This window comes from Trypanosoma brucei, chromosome 7 (assembly GCF_000002445.2).
Source record: "Trypanosoma brucei brucei TREU927 chromosome 7, complete sequence".
NCBI lineage: Eukaryota > Euglenozoa > Kinetoplastea > Trypanosomatida > Trypanosomatidae > Trypanosoma > Trypanosoma brucei.
In genome coordinates this window covers 659559-672642 of record NC_007280.1, presented here as the reverse complement: position 1 = coordinate 672642, position 13084 = coordinate 659559, and the positions used below count along the sequence as shown (strand labels likewise).

Here is a 13084-nt window from a genome sequence, read left to right as displayed (position 1 = left end):
TACCGTCGCCTTCGATTATTCTCTTCTTCCCCGTCGCCCACATCCCTCCTCTGTGTTCACATATTTTTTTCTATGCTCTCTAATCATTTAATTAGCTCCCTGATATTTTATATTGTTACTGTTATTATCTTCTCGTACAACCTTGGAAGTCGGCCGCGTACGCATCTGGTGCCTCTGCAGGTAGTCATTTATTTGTTAATCTGCTGCGAGTGCACTGATACCACCGTGGCAGGTTCCCTGCCCAACCAAATAATAGCGTCAGCTAAAGTGAACCGTTGAGTGAGTTAGTAAATAAACGAGGGAAACCAGTTTGAAGTACACTTCATATCGTATGGAAGTGTACCGTCGTATCACTGAGCGGGTGCGTGGCGCGCTTTGGGCGCACCATGGTAGACTCATGTCGGAACGTCAGTTCCATCGAATATTGGCCTTTGTATACAATAACAAGTATGAGTACCAGATACGATTTGATCGCATGGAGGTCGTGGGGCGCGAGTGGGGTGGCCGCGTAGAAGTTGTCACAACCCCTGCTGGTTACCTCAAACGCGTACGAGTAAACCCATGCGTGGAGGATCTGACACTTTACCAGCAGCAACAACTTATTCTTTCAGCGTACGCCAGCGCCTGCGCTGATGGCCGAAAGCTCATGGAGCAAGCGGAGATGAACATTTACAAGCAATTTCTTAAGGATTTGAAGCCTATTGTCATGGGTATTCGCGACAACCCAGAGTTTTACACCGTGCCAGAGAACTCTATTGAGACCATTGGCGGGGTGTTGCAAACGGGCGATAGCAATAATTTATGTCACACGCACCGCACCATCCCCGCGGCGAAGGCTCGCCAACCCACCGACGAAGTTCGTGCTCGGCAGGAGTGGGAGCAGAAGTGGATAAACAGTCCTAGGGGTCAGTCATGGGCACTTACGCTCCGCGGTAAAACATATTTTACTTTGCACGGACCTCAGTATCGACCGCGCGGGGCACCTGGAGCGAAGAAGGAAACGTTACCATTAGATATACCAGCACCGTACACAGCTATGGATGAGAAGCGACTTCTCAAGAAAAACTGGATGGCGTACCTTGATAATAAGCACGTTGCTGAGGTGATGTGGACGCGGGTGAAGATTGCTGACCGGGAGAAGAGGCAACGCCTGTTGCAGGAGACTGGTCGGGCCTGGCATCGGCCGATCAATGAGGAGGCGATTAACCGCTGGTGATGTTGCCTTCCTTTTTTGTGCTTGATGCCTTCTTGCGTTGCAGCGTTCCGTGTCTCGATGACTTCTCCTTTGGCTTTTTTCTTTCACTTGTTACGCTAGTGTTCACTATCTACCGTCATCATCAAGTTGGGGCATGCTCGATTTCTCTCTCTAGACATATTGTTTACGAAGCAGAATATGTCCATTTACCGCTTGTCGTTTCGGCCGAATCGGCTATGTTTTGCTGCGTTTCAGTTAAATAATTTTCATCACTGCTTTTGTTGTTTTTTTTTTTGCCCCCGCATTCACCTTTTTTCCCCTTTTTTTCCCTCTCGTTCTGTCATCTGCATATGGTTGGGGGGGGGTGGGGACACGTGGCTCGGTGTAGGCACTGCAGAGCATTTGTGGGGAGCAACCGTGCTAATAAGAAGAGAGACTACTCCAGTTATTATTATTATTATTTTTTTTTTTTGGGAGGGGGATGGGTAGCGCTTCTCAGGTGCCCGGCGCGTCGACGAGTTCCAGTGAGCAAGGCAGCAAATCGGTCAATTTGTTATACCTCCTGTTGTTGCTACTAGTTATTCCTGTCGTGGGTGGTATATTATTCGCTATACGATACTTCCGTCTGCACCAGTACGTCTCCGTAGCGAGAGGACTGAAGTTGTGGACTTCTCCCTCGGCAGCGGATGAATATTCTCATGCCAGTGGTGCGGTAGCGGGACCAAAATCCACGGGGGTTGATGGACAAACGGTGGGTGTTCAAGTTCTCGATATGGATGGCGAGGGATGTACCGCGGAACGTGGGGAAAAGGAGTTTGATCCCATTTTCGACGAGGCTGAAAAGCACCACCGACGATGGCTTCAGCGGCGCACAGTTGGTGATGATGGTAACAGCGATGTTGTTGAAGAAGACAGAGGTGTGACTACTGAGTTTGAGGAGTTAGACGAGTCGGATGTAGAGATGGCGGTTCGCAGGGAGGCGGAAAACAACAAGGATGGTGATATCGAGGTTGTAAACGAGGAGGCCTCTCCGGAACCTGAGGCAGTTGAGGACGACGTGAAAGACGATGTGTCGGGTAAGAGGTTCCGGAAGTGTGATGCAGTAGCGGCGCGAGCGTGGCTCAAAACCCTCGGCACGGAGGATTTGGCTCATGACGACAATGGTGCACCGCAGTCGATCGACGCGGCAGACGAAGGGGAAGGGGAAAAAAGCCCGTCCAGCGTCCGCAGCCCGGTTGCTCGTGGAGACGTTGTGGGAAAGTTCCACGCTCGTTCCCTGTCACGAGAGGGGAGAGGGACCAGCAGTGTGATCGTCGATTCCGCTGTGGAAAAGGAAAATTTTAGAGAAATCATCAGCACATTAGCCCCACTTAAGCCACTGCCCACTGGGATACGTCCGAAAACTACCCAGTCAAGTGGCATGGGGGACTCGGGTTTAGGGAGTGACAGCGGGAAGGTGGAAGCAAACAGTAGCAATCAGACCAACTGCATGAAGGAGGCAGAAGAAGAAGTAGGAGATCACGTGGAGGCGATAAGGGAGGGCAGGGGAGAGCAAAGTGACGTGGGGACAGAGGGTAGTAAGACGGAGGAGAGTATAGGGGTAGAGGTAGAGGGGGATGGAGGCAATGAAACCACAGGTGAAGAGATGGATTTGAGATAATCACCTTCGTTCCACCTCGCAAAATTCATAGAGTTGATCTTGTGCTACATTCCTTCTCTGTAAATTCGTACTCCACACCTCTGCTATCCAACTCTGCAGATTGCGGGCACGACGTGCTTTATTTTCACCGTAAATAGTGAACGTATTGTTGTTGTTGTGATATGATTGTGCTGGTGCGTGTGTGTACCGGTATCCGTGACGGTTTTTTTGGGTTGTCTTTATTCACTTTTCTTCACTTAGCACTCTGTGAAGTGTGTTACGCGCGGCCGCACAAAGCCAGTGATCGAACCATTTCGGAGATGGTTTTTCCCGTTCGGGGTTACTGTGCATGTTGTTTTGGCTCACTCGCATTCTTCGCTTCGCTTTGCTCTTTGTTTGTTTTTTGGTCAATAGCGCGCTTTCCTTGTTAGTGGTCTGATGGGGCATTTTGGCTCTTCCCCCTCGCCCCCACTCCTCATGATCCGAGGGCAGAGTTCGGTTTCACCATATCGCCTGATATTGTTTTTTTTTTTACATTTTTTCGATTGCTGTTGATTCCTCCGCATAAGGTGAACCAGCGGGGCGCAAAGTTCTTCACCCCCTTGTTCCCTTTCTTTGTTATTGTTTGATGTCGTTTGTAATGGCCATGATCGTGCGCGTTGCTGCACCGTTTTTTTTTTGCATTTACATTTGCATTTGCATGCGCAGAGTGAGTTTCAGAAGGTACTTGCCATATCTTCCCGTTGCGTAAATGTGCATCGTGCATGCTGTCGCATCGGCCATCACATTTTTGCGTTTTAATTTGTCCCTTCCCTTTGCGTTCAGGCATACTGTGCGGCCCCCACCGAGGGGTTGAGTTTCCCCACAGCAGAGGCAGAATTCAATTTCCCGGTTTTGTTATTGTTATTGTGCTGCTGCTCTTATGAAAAAGATTATTGCGATAGTAGTGTCCAACGGTTTTCCAATTCGACTGTAGTGGAGTTTGCCTCCGAAGGTTTTTTTTTGTTTTCCTCCCTTTAGCTGCGATGCCTACGGTGCAGCCATGCCGTTGGGACAACAAAACCCTGCCGTATGTGCCCGAGCAACCTTGCCTGCTATATTACTTGATACCTGGTGATGACGTGTCGCATATGGCAGTGCCGAACGCTCGCGGGGAGTACCCGAACCTCATCCCTGGCATGCCCTACCTTGAGGAACTGTTACTGGAGTTAGACAATGAGGAGGAAATTGAGGACAACGCCGTGCTTCCGTTGGTAGAATACGCACCGCCACCGCTCACGGCCGACGCAGGAGTGCAAGTTGAGTGGACCGACGTCCCCATCCCCCCGCCACCGCATATGATGCGATATGTGAAACCATTGACGGAAACGACACAATCAGTTACAGGGAGTGATTGCTCACCCTCTACAACACAGGAGTTTGGTGGTGAGGACTAAACTTTCCGGTGAATAGGGTTTCAAGGGATGTGTTTTTGAGGCCCTGTCCTGAGCTCGTTTCTTTCACACCGATGGAATATGGGGACTCATGTCTCTGTTATTTGGTGTGCAGGATCGTGTTGTCATTCACTACCGCTGCTAGCACTGGTTTCGCGTTACACCCAGTTATACTTACATCAACTGCCTTTTCCTTACATTCTTTTACCCCTACAACCAAACATCTCATCAACTCCAGTAAACGGGGAACGTGTCGCAGCGTGTACTGCCTTGTAGGTAGTGCAAAGCAGATAGGTGTGAATGAATGGGGGAGTTGTGGAATTCGGAGGGAGCCTGTCTCGGTACGTTTTTTTTCTTGATTGATGCCTTTACGAAATATATTGTGGTTCAAACTCTCTCATTTTCTCAAATGTCCTTTCTCATTTTTTTTTTGCTTCGTAACTCTTCCAGTGGTTCGGAGTCAATTTAAGCGCGTTTGAGTGAGTCGTGTTTTTTTTTTGTGCATCTTGCCGGTTTAATAGAGCAATCACACAGTGTTTTTCTTAATCCTTTTTAAAAAAGCTTTCTACTCTTACATGATCAAACATTCACTTTGAACTACGGGCCGTTACTTCGGTGCGTACATTTGGTAAATATCAGTTCCTTTTTATAATGCTACTCACAAACGGCTCGGCAGTGTGGAAATACGACTCACTGTTTTAATTTTTTCTTTTTACCGTTTTGAGGCATGTCTTCACCTTTGCACCACAGTTTCTGGACGAGCTCAACTTTTATTCTTATTTTGCTTCCGCTTCTCGACTAAACGTTATGAACGCCTACACCGGTTCACTCGTAAACGCAATGTACCGTGATCAATCAAGTAGTTTTTTCTGTGTGTAGTAAAGGGAAGGAGTGTGTAGAGAGGAGGAAAGAACACAAAACAAATACAACGGGATATTAATTTAACCATTTAAGAAGTGGATCTTCAAAAAAATAAAAGAAAAGCAAAACTAACGTGGAATGAGTGGTCAGCAAGGTGAGGGCAGTGGCGGTGCCATCAACATTGCACAACTTCCCCTCGAGCAACTTGAAGAGTTACGAAAGCAGCTTCAATTCGAGGTGCAGAACCTTTCCGCTGCCTATGAGAGCCTTCGGGGTGTCCATTCTCGTTTCGTGAGCAACCGCGAAGTGCTGGGCGAGTACAAAAAGGTTTGCGAGGCCGCTGCATCCAACGAACAGAAGCCACAGGAGGCCCTCGTGTGCATCAGCAGTGCCCTCTACGTGATGGGCGAAATTGTCCCCAGTGACCGTGTGCTAGTGGATGTGGGCACGGATTACTTCGTTGAGAAACCAATGGATGCCGCGGCGACGTATTTCACTGGACGCGCCGAGGCGGTGCAGGAAAATATGAATTCAATAGAGCAGAAACTGCGCGTAAAACAAGGACAACTCGGCAAGGTGGTAGATACCATGCGTGCACGGCAGGCGCAGTTGCAGCAGCAGCAGCAACAACAAGCGCAGACGGTGGCTTAGTGGCACTCATCCTGTGTTGCCGGTGCCGGTTTTGTCTCCTCCTCGCCTCGCGCTCCGCCTGTTTGTCATTACTGTTTTGTTATTGTCCGCATGGCGAGAAGAGACATAAGCGGGGGATAATATAAGCGTGTTAAAAAAGCAGTTAAGGGGGAGATGACCAAAGGTTAAGGGATACTTCAGTGTTTAGTTGGGTTGGACTAGCATGTGTGGATGCTGTTATCACAACCTTTCATGCGGGAATGGGGTAGGGGACAAACCGAGGGTTGAGGGTGGCCGGAAAGCCGGGAGGAGGTGGGGGTCGTTTCTCATAAATATTTCTGTATTTATGTTTTGACTTCCGGGTTTTTTTTTACGATCTTTCCACTTCTTTGAGTACCTGAGAAAGGTAAAGAAGAGAGGCCAATGAATGTGCAACCCGCAGTGGAATCTTTCTTTCTCCATACTACTACGACTCTGCACACATTTATTATCTCTTTATCCTCTTCCCTTCCCCTTCCATACCCGCGTGGCATTGCAGCGTGCTGTTGTTATCGACATCTTTCGCTCATTCACTTTTGGCACCTCCGAAGCGCACTCTCTCTCTATAATTCCCCATAAATTTTCTTTCTCTTTGGTGTTTCACTCCCTTTAGCGGACATTAGTCACTGCTAGACGAAGAAAGATCAATCTAAAGTAGAACACCGTGCGTGTACGTAAAAAAAAAAAGGTATATACATTATTGGCATCCGTGCCATAACAGAAAAGAGTGAGAAACCCAAATTATAGAAGCGAAGGAGTGTTATATTGAAGTGCGGAGGACAAAGGGAAAGGTGTGGAAAACGTAAACTAAGAAATTAGCGGGTGAACGGTAGTGTGCCGTTTTTGCGACCATTTTCTTCGATCGTCATCGTCGCTGTTCGCTATCGCTGAACGTTAGATCAATCGTAGAGGGTACATAACTGTCTGAGGAACACAACAGTAAGCTGCCAACGCAGGACCCGTGGAGTTTAACACACAAGTTCTTCTACTCGAAACAGCCATTTATTTTTTTATTATTAATTTTATTGTCATTTGGCGGGGTCCCTTGAGAGACATCCGGTAGGAAGACCAAAACGACTTACGGTAAGGAAGTGTGGTTAAGGAAGGAAAGAAAGGAAGGGGGAGGGTTCGTTTTTTTTCTTTAAAGTTGTTTTCGCTGCAGGTCATCACCGTACAGGGTAACCTCTTTTAAGGGCGTTGACCAGTATTGAAGAGAGAGGGGGAAAAAAAGATTTGAACATCAACTGGAAGTCCGCTGAGCCGAAATATGCGTCACGGAGCATCCCCAGTGGCATCCGCGAATTCTTGGCGTGGGAGGGAAGAGTGCCAGAAATGTGGTAAGTTCGGTCACCATGGCGGTCAGTGTTTACAGTGTCATACTACCCCATCCACTAGAAGGGTATCAAACGCTGTGGTCACTCATTATCGACGACATTATGCAACTCCGGTGATGGCAGAGAGGGCAATGAATGCAGAAAAGACGTATACCAGCAGTGGTGCTATAGCTGCTGGGAACGTGTACACTTCAGCCCTCACACCACCTCGCTATGGCCATCTTATCGCGGCCGCCACTGTGAGCCGCCGCGGTTCGGAGGAGGCGGCCGCCAACGGTGCAGGAGTGGAACTCAGCCCTTGTGGTCCTCTGCTTCAGTGCCGGAAATCGCAGCAGTCGTACGATTCCCCATCAGGCATACCCTACACATTAAGTTATGGTTGCAGGCCTCATCATCCCATTTCAGGCGATTTCCCTCCTTCAGGAAATGCTGTCGCGTCCCCATCGTACATGTTCACTTCCGATCCATCGGTTTGTTCCGAAGATGTTTCGTTGGGCGATCCCTCTAGTTCCTTTGCCACAACGACACGTGGCCGTCGAGGAACTGGCGGTGCGAAGCAGCATGTCGAGTGCTCACTTCTTAGTCACTTTCCTGGCTCCATCCCACCTCAGCAATCTCTCAAAACTGATCCCACCGCCCGCCTTAGTGTGGGGGCAGTGGAGAAGGAGCTTTTGGAGGCGGGTGTCGAGGAGCTGGTAGGGATTCTTTTGGAGCTCGGCAGCAGGCATGCTGAAGCAGCTCAGTTTATTGAAGATAAGGCTCGTTTGATGGCCATCCGCCGCAGTCATTACGCCAACACAAGCATTGCTACGAGGAGTCGCTCTTCTTCTGTGCCGGTGGCGGATACGTCCCATGACAGTTCGTGGGCTCACCGTCGTGAAGGTCGACCTGTCGCAGGTCGTCTCCCTGCCTCCATTCATGCCGCTGACTCCTCTGCTGTGTCGTCAGAGAACGTATCACATGATCAACGCATCGGGTCCATATCCGCTACCCCTGAAGATCAACGCGGCAAACGCAGAGTCCTTCACGAGGAGTTGGTTGAAGTTCCATCAGAGTCGCCACTCTTCAGTGTTGAGTTACACCCATGCTTGCGGTGGTATGGTGGATGCCGGTACCCTACGGAGTGCGCTTTTGCAGCATGTCCGCGGAACCTCTGCCTTAGCTGGGTACGCGGTTGCTGTGATTCTGAATCTCAGTGCGGTGGTGTTCACCAATTGCCAGGTAACTGTTCGCCAGAGGTGCGTGCGATATTTGACCTCAACCACGGTGCCGATCGTGGAAAGCTTGGACAGCAAAAACTTGAGGGCGCCGGACACCAACAGTGGGGACATAACCACCGACACCATCAGAAGCCGTACGGTCAGAGTACTGTCTGTGTTGGGGAAGGTAAGCGTTCTGACACGTTGGATTCAGTACATGAAGGAAATGGTGCTGCGGTGACGTTTACACCGCGAGGACAAATCATATCGGACCCCACTGGAGTCCCTGGGAGTTTTGAGCGCTTTGTTCGTGAAATACCCGGTGGTGAAGGCGAGTGCAACGAAGGAAAGGAGATTTCTTCCCTTCGCGGTTGCAGAGGTTATCAGAGTTGGTTTTGTGATTGTGATGAGGGGGTTGAAGTACGACTCACACCTCAAGGCGCCTTGTCAACTGTGCGATCATTAAATGACGACTTTGGTGAAGCGGCTGATCCTTCCTTTGAGTCATTTACGGCTGATGTGGGGTTAGTGTGGTCTTCACCACTGAAGCGGTCCGGTTCATGTAGCATAATGGCCTGCAGTGCTGATTGCGAACCCGAAATTCCCTCCTTCAATTCGAGAACTCGCTCCGCTTCGCCGATAGATGCATAGAACGGAATCACCATAGAGGAACCAACAAAAAGAAGATATGACATGAACAATTCACACAATCCTCCTTTATTTACCTATATATATATATATATATATATATATGCTGATTCCGTGCTTTTCATGGGTACTTTGTTATTGTTATCACCCTATTTTGTAATTTTGTCACATAAACAAACAGACGAAATTGCACACACTTATGCATGCGTGAAAATTTTATATTTAAATTCAATTCCTTTTTTTTTGGGGGTGGGAAGAGGGGGGGGAGGTCTTTTCATAAAATATACACTTCACTTAAGTTGTATCAATATGTGCATGTGCATTTTTTTTTGTAGTAGTGTCAGCGGCAGTTGAAGTTTGTATGGTGGTTTCAGTTATTTTGTTACTTTTTTCTTTTTCCCGAAAAGGACGGGGAAATGGGTTTAACAGTCGTCCATACATATAAATATATAAATATATTTTTATGCATTTGTTGCTATTATTTTCTTCAGTTTTTTTCCCCCACTTCCGTTCGTATATAGAGGGTTTTCCATAGATACAGTATGAGGGAGACAAGGTGATAGAGAAGAAAAGAGAGATGGAAAGGGATGCGTGTTTCTTTAAAAAGGAGGAATCAAAGGTATAACGACGTGAAAGGGATAAATGAAATGGGGAGGAGGAGGAAAAAAAAAAGAAGAAAGGGATGCAGGAACAACCAAAGAAAAGTGACATTAAAAAAATGGAGGAAATTAAAAGGAAAAGAAAGAAACGTAGAAAAGTAGAGGAGATGTTGGAAAAAAAATAAATAAATAAAAAAAAAATATATATATATATACATATACATATACATATACATATATATAGGTGGAAGGTAAAGTAGAAGGGGAGAAAAATAACTATAACAAAAGCAACATAAAGGAGTCGTCATTGATGGGGGTTCGGTCACCACGAAATTAACTTTTTTTTCTCCCCTTTATTTTGTGGTTATGGCGGATCTCTTCAACCGTTGATATAACTTTCCCACCTTTCGACTATTAAACTTCACAATTTCCCTTCTGTTTTGAAGATTTGATGATAGAGTGATGCAAAGAAAAATGTTCCCCTTCAATCCGTCTGTTTATCTACGTCCGGCTTTCTTTTTTTTTTTTAAAGGTTTTTTCTCTGTTTTTCCTCCGGATCGAATTCGTTCGGAGGTCCTTGACCGCTTCGTGTTTAGTTTCTACGGAAAGAAACAAAAAAAAGGTGGAAGAGAAAATGAAGCAGAGCGTAACAGAACATCCCGCCCTCAAGAGATGGCTTCGATGCAAATAATCGTTTCCCTTCCTTTTTTTTTCTGTTGCCGTTTTTGTTCTCCGTAGAGGAAAGTTTTTTTTTCTTTTTTCTTTTTTCTTTTTTAACTGTCTTTGGTTGTTTCGACCCCTCTATTCTTTTTTGTTTTTTAAAACCACTGTTCTACATCAATTTTTTTTTTCTATTCACCCTTTTCCTTCCGGGCAAAAGTCAGCCCTGGTGTTGTGTTATCTTCTTCCTGTGTGTCGTTATACATACGTGGACAAAATAAAGGAAACTATGTTTTCTCCCTCCGCCACTGAGCCACTTGTTCGTGCAACAACTTTTGATTTATTTATTTCTTTTTTTATTTCTATTTTTTTTACCTATCAAATTAATAAAATAGAAGGGAGAGATTTTGCACTAGGCGGCTGAATACTGAAGGTGTCGCGGGAAGTGCTCGTATTGTTGTGAATATTCTTTTATTTACAAAGTTAAAAATAAGAGAGAGAAAAGTGTAAGAGAGAGAGAGAGAAAAAAAAAAAGAACATAAAGCAAACAGGGTGAGAGAACGGACAAGCGATAATTTGTGTACCCAAAATCAACCCTGGAAGGCCGGGAGGGAATTAAAAGGAACAACAACAGCAACATAAACATCAACGACGGAAAGTACAGAAGCGACAACAGAAACACAATAGAAGCAAAAGGGTGGGTATTGACGTTTTTGGGTTAAAAGTTGACTCTGTAAGCGCCTCTTTGCTCCGTCAGATTTCCACCAAAAGACCGGAAAGTCACACCGCAGAACTTTGGCTGTGAGGAAACAAGCAAACAAACAAACACACACCAAAAAAAAAAAAAAGGAGAAAAGAGAAAAGATAAAGTGTGTTTACTTACAGACAAAAGAAGAGACCCAATATTACGTTTTCCCTTTGTTACGCTGGAACGGAAGAGAAAGAAGGGGGTTTTGAAGTGTTGAGGGACGAGAGAGGAAAAAAAAAGAGGAGGAGGGAAACACGAAACCGGTGTTTTTTTTCCTTTTCTTTTAGGATTACGTGTGTTCCACCCTCTGGAGGGAAGCTGGTGTAGGGATCACGGGTCATTGACATCGAAATGCTTCGCTTATTGCGGCGTTCCATTGTTGGTAGTACCTTCAACATTATGGTCAGGAGGCAGAATCAGGGCAGTGTATCGCAGGGAGCGCTAAACATGCGGGATCAACAGGCGGCGGCGGCAGAGAATGTCACACCTGAGAGAGTATGGGCGTTATGGAATGAGGGGAATCTTTTTTCACTTTCCCTTGCGCAACTTCAAGGATTTCTGTCGCGCTGCGGTGTACGGACGGATCCGGCCGCAAAGAAGGCGGCGGTGGTGCGACAAGTAGAGGAATATCTTCACTCAAAAGACACTACTGTGAAGGGTGGGGGGCAGGGTGCTGCTTCACCTCAACAGCACCAACAGCATGGGCAACAGGGTGGATATGGTCGATGGAATCAGGCTTCTGTTATGCAGCCTGAAACACTTCTCGATCTTTCCCAAGCAGGTTTTTATGAAGGGGCAGCCAATATGGTCCCAAAGGCGTTTCAACTCCTCGTTAGCGACACAGCACCCGATGTGGTTGTTTCACGAGTAAACACAACGGCATTCCCGGGGTTTCCTTCGAATACGGAGTGCTACACACTCGGGGCGTCCGAGAAGGATGTCGCCATTCGTTCTAGATACAGTAAAGTTCTCCAGTGGTGTTGTTTGAACATGAGCAATCTGCAAATGGATGGCGAACTTTACGTGGACTTCGGCAAACTCCTTTTAAAGCCGTCGGTAATGCGAAAGAATCGTCGGATCGTTTCATCCTACACGCTCCAACAGCGGTTACAGGTGAACCATCCGTACACTTGGGTGCCGACACTTCCTGAGTCATGTTTATCGAAGATACAGGAGCAGTTCCTGCAGCCGGAAGGTTTTGCTCCCATCGGAAAAGGTGTGCAACTCACCTACAGCGGAACTATTAAACGTTCGAAAGATCAACTACACGTCGACCTGGACAATAAGGGCAAGGTTCTCGCTGTCAATAGTGCATGGGTGAACTTGCAAACGGCATGGTGCACGCACGCTAAGGGTCCTGATGTTCGATTATTGCTTCGCTCACGTCCACCCATCCGCCGACAAGATGTAGAACTCTTCGCCTCTACACCCATCATAAAGCTTGCTGATGATGACGTAGCTGATGTACTTCCGCCTGAACATGGTCAGTTGGTATACCTCTCAGAAGATGAAACGCGGCTGTTTGAACGCGTCTCGGATCGTGGTGTGACGATAACTGTACGTGAGGTAAAGCGTCAGCCTCTCATTATTCTCAGAGATGAAGAGGAAGACCCCCGCGTTGAGTACAGCTTATCGGCTCATATTCCTGCCAATGCGGCGAAGGCGACAGATGTGCGTGCGGTAGGACTAACAGCATTTGAGCTTGCAGGGCGTCTCGCTGGGTTGGTTGCTGAGGACTTCGTGAGGGAGTATGGCTGTGAGGCGAAGTTGTAAGGGGGATCTCTGAACTTGTTCTTTCAGATATTCTTCTTGCTTGTTTGTCGTTTTTTTTTCTTTTTGGTGAGGGAGGGAGGGAGGGGGGGGAAATGTAAGGTCTCCTATTTCGTGTTGCCACGAGAAATGTACGGGCTTGACGTCGAGTCACGGTGGTACTGAGGACGTGACTGCGGGGGAGTATGCATGTTTCGCAACCTTTAGGCGGTTGTTAGCTTCTGCACTTTATTTTTTTCGTACCTGCATTGGCCCTCACTTCCCTTGTCACAGGTGTCACAGGTGAGTGATGTTGTTTTGCCTGATGGCAAAACGATGAATCTCTTTCA

General features: G+C 47.2%; 6 protein-coding genes across 6 annotated transcripts, besides 10 other annotated features; all 6 read left to right on the top strand.

Annotated features, from left to right (window-relative positions):
* Positions 1–13084: part of a sequence feature (sequence corresponds to BAC RPCI93-22O10) that runs on past both edges of the window.
* On the top strand, positions 332–1216 carry Tb927.7.2620 (hypothetical protein, conserved; the record flags this gene model as incomplete). Its single annotated transcript, XM_840792.1, has 1 exon — positions 332–1216. One exon carries the CDS (start codon positions 332–334, stop codon positions 1214–1216), a length of 885 nt encoding a protein of 294 aa, XP_845885.1.
* Positions 1641–1667: a sequence feature (AT_rich).
* Positions 1968–2855, top strand: Tb927.7.2610 (hypothetical protein, conserved; the record flags this gene model as incomplete). Its single annotated transcript, XM_840791.1, has 1 exon — positions 1968–2855. The coding sequence occupies one exon, from the start codon at positions 1968–1970 to the stop codon at positions 2853–2855; it is 888 nt and encodes a 295-aa protein (XP_845884.1).
* Tb927.7.2600 (hypothetical protein, conserved) lies at positions 3860–4270 on the top strand (the record flags this gene model as incomplete). Its single annotated transcript, XM_840790.1, has 1 exon — positions 3860–4270. The coding sequence occupies one exon, from the start codon at positions 3860–3862 to the stop codon at positions 4268–4270; it is 411 nt and encodes a 136-aa protein (XP_845883.1).
* Tb927.7.2590 (prefoldin, putative) lies at positions 5267–5779 on the top strand (the record flags this gene model as incomplete). The annotated part of the gene is made up of 1 exon (XM_840789.1): positions 5267–5779. The coding sequence occupies one exon, from the start codon at positions 5267–5269 to the stop codon at positions 5777–5779; it is 513 nt and encodes a 170-aa protein (XP_845882.1).
* Positions 6798–6824: a sequence feature (AT_rich).
* Positions 7065–8981, top strand: Tb927.7.2580 (hypothetical protein, conserved; the record flags this gene model as incomplete). Its single annotated transcript, XM_840788.1, has 1 exon — positions 7065–8981. One exon carries the CDS (start codon positions 7065–7067, stop codon positions 8979–8981), a length of 1917 nt encoding a protein of 638 aa, XP_845881.1.
* Positions 9057–9083: a microsatellite.
* Positions 9418–9443: a sequence feature (AT_rich).
* Positions 9778–9820: a microsatellite.
* Positions 9821–9868: a microsatellite.
* Positions 10323–10352: a microsatellite.
* Positions 10576–10611: a sequence feature (AT_rich).
* Positions 10730–10773: a sequence feature (CT-rich).
* On the top strand, positions 11337–12758 carry Tb927.7.2570 (hypothetical protein, conserved; the record flags this gene model as incomplete). Its single annotated transcript, XM_840787.1, has 1 exon — positions 11337–12758. One exon carries the CDS (start codon positions 11337–11339, stop codon positions 12756–12758), a length of 1422 nt encoding a protein of 473 aa, XP_845880.1.